This window comes from Vulpes lagopus, chromosome 19 (assembly GCF_018345385.1).
Source record: "Vulpes lagopus strain Blue_001 chromosome 19, ASM1834538v1, whole genome shotgun sequence".
Lineage (NCBI taxonomy): Eukaryota > Metazoa > Chordata > Mammalia > Carnivora > Canidae > Vulpes > Vulpes lagopus.
In genome coordinates this window covers 42,068,411-42,080,667 of record NC_054842.1, presented here as the reverse complement: position 1 = coordinate 42,080,667, position 12,257 = coordinate 42,068,411, and the positions used below count along the sequence as shown (strand labels likewise).

Genomic DNA, 12,257 nt, shown 5'->3' with positions numbered 1-12,257 from the left:
AAAGGCAACAGTAAGATTTATTTATTTGAGAAAGGTGGGGGAGGGGTCGGGGGAGAGGAAGAGAGAATCTTTTTTTTCTTAAGATTATATTTATTGGGATCCCTGGGTGGCGCAGTGGTTTGGCGCCTGCCTTTGGCCCAGGGCGGGATCCTGGAGACCCGGGATCGAATCCCACGTCGGGCTCTCAGTGCATGGAGCCTGCTTCTCCCTCTGCCTGTGTCTCTGCCTCTCTCTCTCTCTCTCTGTATGACTATCATAAATAAATAAAAAAAAATTTAAAAAAAAAGATTTTATTTATTTATTTGAGGGTGAGTGAGAGAGCACAAGCAGAGGGGCAAGGAGGGGCAGAGGGAGAGGGAGAAGCAGGCTCCCCCTGAGCAGGGAGCATGATGCTGATGCTAGGCTTGATTCTAGGACCCTGAAATCATGACCTGAGCGGAAGGCAGTTGCTTAACCAACTGAGCCACCCAGGTGCTCCGAGAGAGAGAATCTTAAACAAGTTACTAGACGTGGGGCTCAATCTCACAACCCTGAGATCATGACCTGAGCTGAAATAAAGAGTCAGATGCTTAACTGACTAAGCCACCCAGGTGCCCTTTAGAATACCTCCAAATACTCCCTTGTGCTCATTTAGATAGGTTTTTGTGAATTAATTTGGAAACAATTTTATAACATTGCTTCCATGGGAATATGTATTCTAAACTGACTTTTGGATGAACATTTAAAATGAGAGATTAGGGAAGCCTGGGTGGCTCTGCAGGTGAGCATCTGCCTTTTGGCCCAGGGTGTGATCCGGGATCGAGTCCCACATCAGGCTCCTTGCAGGGAGCCTGCTTCTTTCTTAGCCTACATCTCTGCCTCTCTCTCTCGCCTCTCTCTCTGTGTCTCTCATGAATAAATAAATAAAAACCTTTTAAAAAAATAAAATAATAAAATAAAATTAGAGATTGGATGTTTATAAATGTATTCTATAAGGTAGCATTTATAATATTTAATTTAGATAAAACCAAATATTTGGCAAAGATTTTGGTTCTTAAAATGAAAACTGAAACTATCCATATGAGAGTGTACCACAGATTTTTTCAAGTTATTTCATACTGTAGTATGTATATGTGTATGTAAATATAATTTAAAAAACTTGGGAATTAAAAAAACCTCTCATGGCATAATCTTTTTAGAATCATTTACTTAGAAAATTGTCAAAAATTATGTTTTATTGGGTCATTTTGTTAACTGTTTATAAAAATATTTTTATGATTTTGTTGTTACTAAGTATAATTTATATGGGTACATTCTGTAGATGTGACCAGATACTATCTTATTTTATTCCAAGAAGTAAATATTTTATACCTTTTATAGTTAAGATTATGTACACAGTATGCTTGCATTTTATATTGACTTACATAGTTTATCCAGAAGATAGAATAAAAATTTTCTGAAAGCAACGCTTTTCAAGTATGATGGCTATAATTTTAATCAACTATGGCAGGTTTATTTGATGGACTCCTCCTTCCTGGCAGTGATGACAATTTAAGTGTGCAGACACAAAGAACCTAGACATTAGCAATGGACAACATTTCATTATATTAGTATGAAGAAAGGCCAAAATACATGAGTTTTTAGTTTCAGTATTGCTTTTTTCTTTTTTTCCTTTTTTGAAAGAAAGGTTGAAATCATTAGCTGTCACTTAAATATATTGTACTGCCATCTGGCTTATCCAGAATAGTCTGAAATATGTTTAGGAATTATGTAGGAAATGAGTGTCTTGTTTTTTTCAAGTTGCTCAAATGTTCTTATTAATATTTACTGAGTATATTAGTGGATATGTTGGAATGAGGAAGAATTAAATTTTATGCAAAAACAGCATTGGATGTTTATATATGTTATCTATCTATTTATCTATCTGTAAATTGATATATGATACTCTTATATGGCATTAATTTGCCTGACTGTATCTGTGTGTACATGTACAAATATTTATTGTGTGTATAATATATAATACACACATATATATATACACATATAATTTTTTCCAAATCAGATTGCCAACTCCTTGAGTTTGTTCTTTTGAGTAAATGTGTATCAAGTATCTGTTATGTGCCAAATATAGTGCTGGCCACTGTGGTTGGAAATGGAGTCAGACAAGGAGGCTGAGTAATACAGAAATATTGCTCCCGGATATGTTTTTCTGTCCACAGCTCTGTACATGTTGTATTTGGCATATCGTAGCTGCATAATAATAAATTTGGGGAATTTTTTAAAGTTTTTTTTAAATTCCGTTATTAATTTAGTGAATACTTACTGTGTGTGTACTAAATATGTGTTAGATTTGAAAGTTCTCATGTTGCAGAGATAAACTTAATTATACAAGTAGAGGGGAATTTTTATTTATTTTAATATTTAATAATTAATATTATTTAATTTTCATTTATTTATTATAATAGTGAAACTTTTCTTTCCCTATTTATTTTACCAATAAGGAGACTGACCCTGAAACAACAAATCGTGGTGATTCGGGGCTGCACAGGTAGCTAACAGCTTGAGTGGTTTGATGTCTTGTCACCATTCCCGCCTTGGCTGCCTTCTTTGTTAGGTGTTACTCCAGCACTAGCTACTCAGTCTGGAGGAGGTGACTCTCCAGCCCGGCATTGTTTTCATTGACTCCTACCTCTGCTCAGCCTCAGTAAGAATTCTGTATAGGAAATGAAAGTATATACCATTTGGAGGAAAAAGCCTCTCAGTAATAATTTAGTTTTTAAAATAGTACCCACTTTTTAAGAGCTGATTCCTACCCCTTCCTTCAAAACTCTTACATTAAATGTATTTATCATTCTCTACTATGATTTTGTTGTAATTTTTGTTGCAAGTTTAACTGGGCTGTTGTTGTTAGAAAATATTTATTTCTTCTTTTTAAGTAAGCTCCACACCCAACGTGAGGTTCAAACTCGTGACCCTGAGATCAAGAGTTGCATGCTTTACCTTGACTGAGCCAGCCAGGTGTCCCCTGGTTGATAGTTTTGTTTTGTTTTAGTTTTTTTTAAAGATTTTATTTATTTATTTGAGGGAGTGAGTGTGAGCAAGTGAGAGAGAAGGAGTAGAGTGAGAGGGAGAAGCAGACTCCTCACTGAGCAGGGAGCCCAATATGGGGCTTGATCCTGGGACTCTGGGATCATGACCTGTGCAGAAGGCAGACACTTAACCAACTGAACCACCCAGGCACCCCTGGTTCACAATTTTAGCTGCCTTTTTTTGGAGGGGGGAGAGGGAGTGGTTTCATAGTATTTGGTTTGTGGTATTATCTATGGAAATACAGATATATATTTACAGCAAGAGCATAATTAAGGACAAGAAATATCAGGTATGTTGCTACTTGTGTGATTCAGTTTCATTAGACTTTTAAGTTTTTAACCACTAGCTGCTAATAGTTGGATGATTATAGCTTTTGGCTTAGGTTTACATCAGTGATGATGAAGAAAGTGTTGGATTGTGGAGGAACAAATAAATAAAATTAGGGAACTCTTCTGTTGCTTTCTGTTCTGGCTACCCATTAGCCTTTGCTTCTTGTTAAGACTGGGATGACTAATTCATTCATTCATTCATTCATTCAACAAATATTTATTGACTATCCTCAAAATACAAGGCTAGGGGACTACACATGTGAGTAAAGATGTGAATCTGACATATGAAGGAAGAACAGGCAGTCTAGTATACGGTAGGTATTCCCAGCATGAAAAGCAAGAAATCAAATGTTGCATGAAAGGAGAGAGGGGGATCCCTGGGTGGCGCAGCGGTTTGGCGCCTGCCTTTGGCCCGGGGCGCGATCCTGGAGACCCGGGATCGAATCCCACGTCGGGCTCCCGGTGCATGGAGCCTGCTCCTCCCTCTGCCTATGTCTCTGCTTCTCTCTCTCTCACTCTGTGCCTATCATAAATAAAAAAAAAAAAAAAAAAAGGAGAGAGGAACAGAGCTGTGGTAGTTAGAAGGAAGGAAATGCTCTTTTCCATTCAGGTGATCAAGTAGATGAGTTTTTAGGGGAGGTAAGATTTGAAATAGATCTTGAGTGAATGGTGTGGACCCAGTTGAGAAACGATGTGTTAAGCAGATGGAACATCATGAGTAAACACATGACAGATCAAATAATTCAGTTTAGTTTCAGAACAGATTACTTAATAGAAAGTTATTATTGTATTGCTGATTCATTTAGATGTTATTCCAAGGTCAGAGATTGATAAACCGTGGTCCAGCCCACTGCTTGTTTTTATAAATAATTTTTTTGGAACACAGCTATGTTCATTGCTTCTGGCTACTTTTTGCATCACAACTGTAGAATTATGTCCTTGCAATGTAGAAAATACTATCCTCAAAGCCAAAAGTATTTTCTGTAAAAGGCTAGATAGTAAATATTGGCAGAGTACTGCTTTAAACCTAGTTCAGAACCACTGATCCAGTCTGGAGGCTGGAATCGTTTTTAGGAGAGTTTGTTAGACAATCCTTATCAGAAGTGAGAAGGAGATAGGTAATGTGGGGGCTGATAGGGTTTTTAAATTAATCTAGTCCAGTGACTTCTAGAAAAGTGGAGAGGATTTGAATGCTGAATAGATTAAGTAGATGGAATCAATAGGATTTGGCGAAATAGTTGATGAAAGAGGCTGTAGAAAGGGAGGAGGCAAGGCTGGAAGAAAGATTTTCACCCTGGGTGACTGGGTGGTTGATGGTGCCACAGAAACAGGGAACACAGAAGGACAAACGCTTGTAAAAGTTTTGAATGACCTGTTGGAGATAGAACGCTGACATGTCTGTTAGAGAACTCAATATGACCACATAAGGTGGGACCTTATGGTTTTTGCAGGACGCAGGAGTATTTACCAGAGTTAACTATGGAAAATTTTATTTTATTCTTCATATTTAAATGGACGAAATTCCCGTGAGAATTATTTTTGTGAGCGTTGTGCATTTTTTAAAAATTTGATTATTTGGGTTACAGTAGCCAAAGTAATTTTAAGTAGAAAAACTTGCTTGCCCTTTGAAAAGTTTCAAATCAATTCAGAGAACTTTTCTAAAGTACTTAAAAAAATGACAATGCCACTAAAATAAGATGGGGAAATTTTAGCAGCCTTAAATTTTTATTCAGTCTTACTTGAATTATGTGAACATAATTTTTGCCTTTACATTTTACTTTAAAATAATTGTTTTTTGTTATGAAGGTAGTACATGCTTATAAACTACTAAATCATAAAAGTAAAAGTTGCCACAAATCCTCCTTTTCAAGCTACTAGCTTTTGCTAATAGTTTGAGATACACAGTATAGATACTGTATCCTTCACTAGGGCTATAAAGACAGAAAATATTCACTTTCCAAATGTGCATTTATACTTTTAAAGACAAAATGCTGCCTGCAAAATTTCTGAATCACTTGGCCTAAGTCTCCAAACATGTGATTCTCTGACATGGTAAGCCTTATTTTTCATCTCCAGACAGTGTGTTAGGGTGGTTCTGCAACTTAGAGGACAGTCTCTGTCCCAGAGGTTTGATTTATTTGCCTTGCCTCTCATGGCTCAATTACCCATGACATTGGTCTTCTCTCCTAATCCCCTAATATTAAAAAAAATATGTCAACAACTAGGAGTCTTCAGGAAAATAACCCTGTTTGAAAAGACAGGATTATCCTAGTAGGCAGAAATCTGAAGTGCTCATACTGAAGACCTAAGTTGTACATATTTATAAGAAAAAGAGGCAATTGATACATTTTTATAAATATTATTTTGTGTAGTCAGATTAATTCAGTTTTTAAATCAACAGAGAAAAGTCAGTTTGAGGTTTTAGTCAGAACACATTTATTCTGATTTAAAATTTATCTTAACATGTGTATATAAAAATAAAATTATTTTTTTAAAGATTTTATTTATTTATTCACGAGAGACAGAGAGAAAGGGAGGCAGAGACTGAAGAAGCAGGGGTCCCCATGGAGGAGGTATCTCGATGTGGGATCCCAGGATCCTGGGATCACAGCCTGAGCCCAAGGCAGATGCCTAATGGACTGAGCCACCCAGGTCCCCCCAAATAAAATTATTTTAAACTACAGATTGGAGGGCACCCCTGGTGGCTCAGTGGTTTAGCGCTGCCTTTAGCCCAGGGCCTGATCCTGGAGACCCAGGATCGAGTCCCACATCGGGCTCCCTGCATGGAGCCTGCGTCTCCCTCTGCCTGTGTCTCTGCCTCTCTCTCTCTTTCCCTTTCTGTGTCTCTCATGAATAAATAAATAAAATCTTTAAAAATAAATAAATAAAAAAATAAACTACAGATTGGTATAAACTTAAAAGTGAGTTTTTACCTCCTGCCTCTCCTATGACTGGAGTCTCTTTCTTTTAGTAACAATAATGTTAATTTCTAACCTCGTTGAATGCTTATAATGTGCCTGATATTCTTAATTTTTATTTTTTTCAAAAAAATTTTTTTAATTTTTTTCAATAACTTGATGAGATAGGTGCTGCCTTCCCCCATTTTCTACATGAAGAAACTGAAGCATAAAGAGTTTAAGTAACTGGGTTAAGGTAACAGCACATGACAGAGCTGAAATTTAGAAACCCAACTAACGGACTTCAAATTGTATTCTCTGAGTCCCTTTATGAATATGTTATTACTAGTATTAACTGAAGCTTGTCTCTTGGTTCCGGAAGAAAGAGAAAACTATGTACCAAAATATGTTTATATAGATATGTTTTATTTTTGAGATCATATTTTCTGTAACTGAAGAAAAAAAATCATAAAATTAAAATCCTCCAGAACAATATAAAATGAAAAGAAATAGTCTATCTCTCTGATTCCAACCATATTTTTACTTTAAAAAAAAATGGCTGGGCACAATTACTAAATTTAGTTACACATCAGTAACATTTTAACTCTCTTATTTTTTGTTTTGTTTTGCTTTAAGTTTCAGAAGTAGACTATATGATGAAGGTGCGTGTATGTCAGGTATTTTTTACTTGTAAAGTATAGTTCACCATGAAAGGGAAAGAAAAAGAGGGAAGGAGGAGAGGGCAGGCCGACCTGGAGTTTTTAGAAGCACACCAGTTCCACTCACATTCCACTGCACAGACTTAGGCATGTGGCCATATCTAGCTTCAGGGTCATCTTTAGCAGGATTCCTGTGGGGTCAGTTAGCATCTCTGCCACAAGTATAAGCTTATACTATTCTTGCTGAAGTATGAAGTAATTTTAAAACTTCATGGGGTTCTTACTTTCATAGAGATGAGCGATAATGTGTTTTATTTTGATAAAATAATTCATATATGGAAAGTCATTAAATGTTGCCTGATGCGTTACCACTATCCTGGCATATTAACAAGCTCTTTGAGAGCGAGTCTGGCTGGGCAAGGCATGTGGAACAGCCGGCCTCCTTACTCCTCCACTCACATATCACAGCAGTGCATCTGGACTATCTGTCGACTCTTGGGAAGACTTGGTGCTGAATTCATGAATGTTAGTTTATTCTTATTGTTTGCTACCTGGGATGTTAGGTCATTAAATTATCATCTTTAGAAACTTTTGGCCAGAGGTTTTCACTCTGATGTGAAAATAATAAAGGATGCAAAAGTATTTGTGATTGTGATAAGAATAAAGAATTTATTGCAGACGGGAAGCATATCAAGCAGTGGCTTTTTACACTTCATATTTTGTTAAGTCATTGTCATTCTGTGAATAATGTCTCCGGAAAAATCAGTAAAACCATAGATATTAAAATAGTGTCAACTTCTAGACAATTTTTTTCAAATTTATTGAGCTTTAAAAAGATGTACTTGTCTGAACACTTTTAAGATTTGAGGCTAAATAGTGATTCAAATATAAATTTATAAAGGTGACACATTTTGTGAAAGATAATCAAATCTTCAGAAATTATAATGAATGGGTACAAAGTAAATTGAAACATCAGGCAGTTGTAATGGCTGCTCTCTCAATGACTGTGTCTATATCATTAAGTTCTATAGCGAGTTATTGACTTTTTAACCTTTCAACACTGATTTAGCATTTGGATTTTGGGGAATACTAAGACGAGTACTAAAAAAATTGTTATTTGGACTTCATTTGCCAACATACGTAAACATTAATAATTTAGTTTAATCTATTTAGTTTAAATTGAGGGAAAATTGGAGGATTCTGTAAATAGTTGGTATTAATCTTCTCTGTTGGATTCTAAATTCTAACTTTATTAGTGATTATTTTTTGGTTTACGTGCCTAAATTCTGATAAGTGTATTTTAAAACTTTTTTTCCCTCCCTCATTAAACAGCTTTAATGTCATATTTGCTGGTGGTCCAGAAGAGGTTCTAAAAAAGTTCCAAAAGTCAAACCACAAAGTGGTCTTTGCAGCAGATGGAATTCTGTGGCCAGATAAAAGACTAGCAGACAAGTATCCCATTGTGCACATTGGGAAACGCTACCTGAATTCGGGAGGTGGGTAAGCTGCTGGCAGAGAAGTTTAATGCTAGTGATTGAAAATTATAAATATTGATGAAACAATCTTTTTTGTATATGTAACTATAGACAATGAAACTTTAAAACACTATTATCTTCTTATTACTATGAAAAATTATATCAATTTAGAATCCATTGTGTAATTTGTGGTTGACAAAAAATTTTCCACATATTGTAGCATGTGATGCTCCTAACAAAATCAAGCAGTGTAAATGTTATCATTTCAAGATTATAAGTGGGAAAACCCATGTTCCCCAAATTTGAATGATTTCTCCTAAAGACATTCAGTTCAAGGAAACACTATAATCTTCTGCTTACAGTTTGAGATTTATCTGGCTCTAGCATAATGGATGTAGTAAGTTCCTTTACTTAGGAAAAAGTGTGGGCTACAATCATGTGTCTGAAAAAATGGGCATTACTTAATTTTATCTATATTTTAAATTATATCAGAGTAAATGAGTGATTTGTTTTGAAATCCCTAGTCAAAAAGGTTCAGCATTGAATGTTTGGGTATAAAGTGCTGCATTAGCTACTCCACCATGGATTAAAGGAACAAAATTTTCCCTCTCCTTTCAAAAAATAAAATAAAACTTGACTTTGGACATTATTACGACTCCAAAATGTTTTCCTTAGACTGAGATTAATATAAACATATGACCAGAAGACATAACCAAATAGGATGGGGAACATGTTGAACAAGTTGGGTGGAAGTTACAAGCCACATTGGGAAAACAGATTTTTTTTTTTTTGGTGACTTACATGTACATAACTGATACTATTCAGTCTAGTTCAAGTGAGTACTGTTTGAAGTAGCAGCATTTTTGGATTCTAGGCTCTGCTTAAGCCACTTTTGGCAAGGAAATCTTTAGCAAGTAATATAGTTTCTCTGGGATGACTCTATTCCAGCTCTCCTTACTTGCAAAATATTTTAGCAACCCATTCCTGTAGATGTACCTTGGAAGTTTGTCAGCCCATTGTAAATACTGCACTTGTGAAACCTTAAATTCCAGTTTGTATTGCGTAGTTTCAACTTACTTTTTCTCTCCATCTCGGTACAACCACAGTTTTTTGTTTGGGGATCTCTTGACCATTTTATATTTCTCCCAATCTATCTACCACTTTTGGATTTTACTTCCATATTCAAGTCAGAACCTAGATTTTCTCAGGTTGGTCACTCCGACCCCATCACCTTAGCTAGCAGTCTTTTCCTCTTACATTTACAGTTTACTCACTGACAAAGGTTCTCCCTAGATTGTTCCCCACTCTTGTTGTCTCTGTCTGAACCCTTGGTTATGGATTAGTGCCACTTCTACCTCCAGACTGTCAGGCTCTCAGTAACACGTGGCTAGCTTTTAACTTATCCGAAGTCCTGGATAGTTTAAAAGGCATTTAGCTATAGACCTCTGGGAGAAGTTTTATTTCACATTTACTAATTTTTCTAAACATGACATATGTAGTAAATTATCATATGTAAATTCATCTAGATGGTGAAATATCTCTTTAGGAATCTAAATTTCAGACAGATGCACAGTACTATGAAAACAGCAGAAAACCAGCAAGTGAGTGCCTTTGTGAACAAGTATAATCAAGGGAAAGGTGCTTTTAAGTGGGAAAGAGATCATATAAGGACGTCGAAACATGATTCTTATGCTATCTGTAGTCATAATAATTAAAGTGATTCTAAATATATTCAACAAAAGATTATATAATTTCATAAAAGGTATATTGAGAGTTATTTAAGGGACAGAGTTTGTTTATGGTTATATAAACTTATGGAAAGAAAATGTATTTATCAGGAAAATTTCAGAATATTATAAACTTTATTAGTTTTGGAATAATATGGCAGTTTTTAATTAAAAATATAAATCATGAAATCTCACATACTGTGAAAATGGAATTTCTTTTCAATATTGAAGTAGATTTATAAAAAGGATAAGGAAATGTAATTTTTGAAAAACAGTAATATAAGCTATTGGAAAATGTCATATGCTACTACTTGGACATATTTTCATCACAGTAGATTGGTTATAAGAATTAAGAATGCCCTATTTTTCAGTGTTTTATGATCTTTTAGTTTGATGAAAATAACAAAAATGAGCAACCAGTGATTGGCTTAAGCATGTTTTCATTTTGTCTTCTCTAGGTAATACTAATATCGCCAGACTTCTTTCTTTTCATTCTTTTATTCCTATGAGGAAATTTTAAATTTGAGAGTAAAAAAATAAGTTTTCTTTCAGTTCACAGGAGTAACATTGGTTCCTTTTAAAAAGTATTGCATGTCAATGAAACATAGCAGTTTGGCTGCATTTCTGAAATGCAGAGGAAAATTCAAACAGGGGAAAAATGATCCTGTTGTCTGTGTCTTTTATAGACAACTGTTACTGGCAAATTTAATGCTTATGCTTGAAGGCCAAGGAGAACAATCCAATTTTAGACTTCCTTTCTCCAGAGTATGACACATAAAATCTAGCCAGAAAATGGTTTAGCAGGTACAATAATGACTAGTTCAAGGAAAGGAAAAATTCCCAAAATGTCCTAGATATAGAATTTCTTTGAGATGTTTGCAGTCAGTGACATTTCCAACATTCCTTTGATTTTGCTAGTATCACTGGCACTGACACTGAAACCACTGTAGTAGAGATTTTTTTTTTTTCCAGAAACAGTGAATCCTCTCTAAAGGATCCAAGAAAGAACATTTTAGAAGGTCAGGAAGAAAATTCTTGTCTTATTCTGTTCTTTTCCTAGTAATTTTTTCCCTTAGGAGCCTTGGAAAACATTAATCCTTCTCTTGTGTCCATTAATTTTGAGGATGTGTTTATTCAAAAAGAGTCTTTGATTTGCAGTTGGTGGTAAAAACTCACTCTATTATAGTTTATATATAAAATAGAGGATGTTCAATAACTTATTTCTTTCATGGTGAACTGTAAAATTCCAACCTAAAGATTAGGCCTAATGGCTTTACAACTCTGTGCAACTGGTCAATGGAATAAATACACACAAGTTTTGGTTTTTAACTACTTGATTCTCTAATCTCTCTCTGTTATATTGCAGGATTTATTGGTTATGCTCCGAATATCAACCAGATAGTTCAACAGTGGAATCTCCAGGATAATGATGATGACCAGCTATTTTACACCAAAATTTACATTGATCCACTGAAGAGGGTATGTAACAGCTTCCATATTCAGTGTAGTCTATTTTTTAAGGTTTAAGATGGCTACTGTAGCTCCACCATGCATCCATATTCTAGGCAGTTATCAGATAGAATAGCAAATAAAGAGCCATCTCAGATGTGTCAACTCTCTTTAAATAACATTTCTAGAAAAAAAAATTCTCTTTTCTTGGACCAAAACATACCTATGTGGCTATGAACAATATGCAAAGAAAATGTCCTCTGTTTTAAGCAAAAATCGCCTATTGAAAATCTGAGTTCTATTAATAGGAGGGGAATGGAGGGAACAATAACTGTTATCAGCCCTTGAAAGAATATTCCTGAGATTGAATTAAATGAAACTTTGGAGAAAAAGTAAAACCAAAGTTCTCTAATTTGAGAATATTTTTAATATATTTACATAATGTAAGTTAATGTTGCATAAATTCACTGTGTAACTGATATAGTTCTAAAATTTACTGAATTATATAATTTGTGGGTGCTGTTATTGGAAACATGTTTTTTTAAGTATATTTTATGGTGAGTTTGCAACTCTAGCTGCTTCTATTTCTTAGATAAATATTTCAGTCATCTAAGTATTTTCATTAGACACTTAATACTTAAGAAACTTTATT

The 12,257-nt window shown here is 34.9% G+C and overlaps 1 protein-coding gene across 2 annotated transcripts in view; it reads left to right on the top strand.

The window, feature by feature from the left end:
• Positions 1 to 12,257, top strand: part of PLOD2 (procollagen-lysine,2-oxoglutarate 5-dioxygenase 2) — a 93,605-nt gene that overhangs the window by 49,090 nt on the left and 32,258 nt on the right. For both annotated transcript variants that reach the window (XM_041734198.1, XM_041734197.1), the window contains exons 4-5: positions 8,287 to 8,450; positions 11,523 to 11,635. In XM_041734198.1, coding sequence (XP_041590132.1) covers positions 8,287 to 8,450; positions 11,523 to 11,635 — 277 coding nt within the window. The remainder of the gene's footprint in view (positions 1 to 8,286; positions 8,451 to 11,522; positions 11,636 to 12,257) is intronic.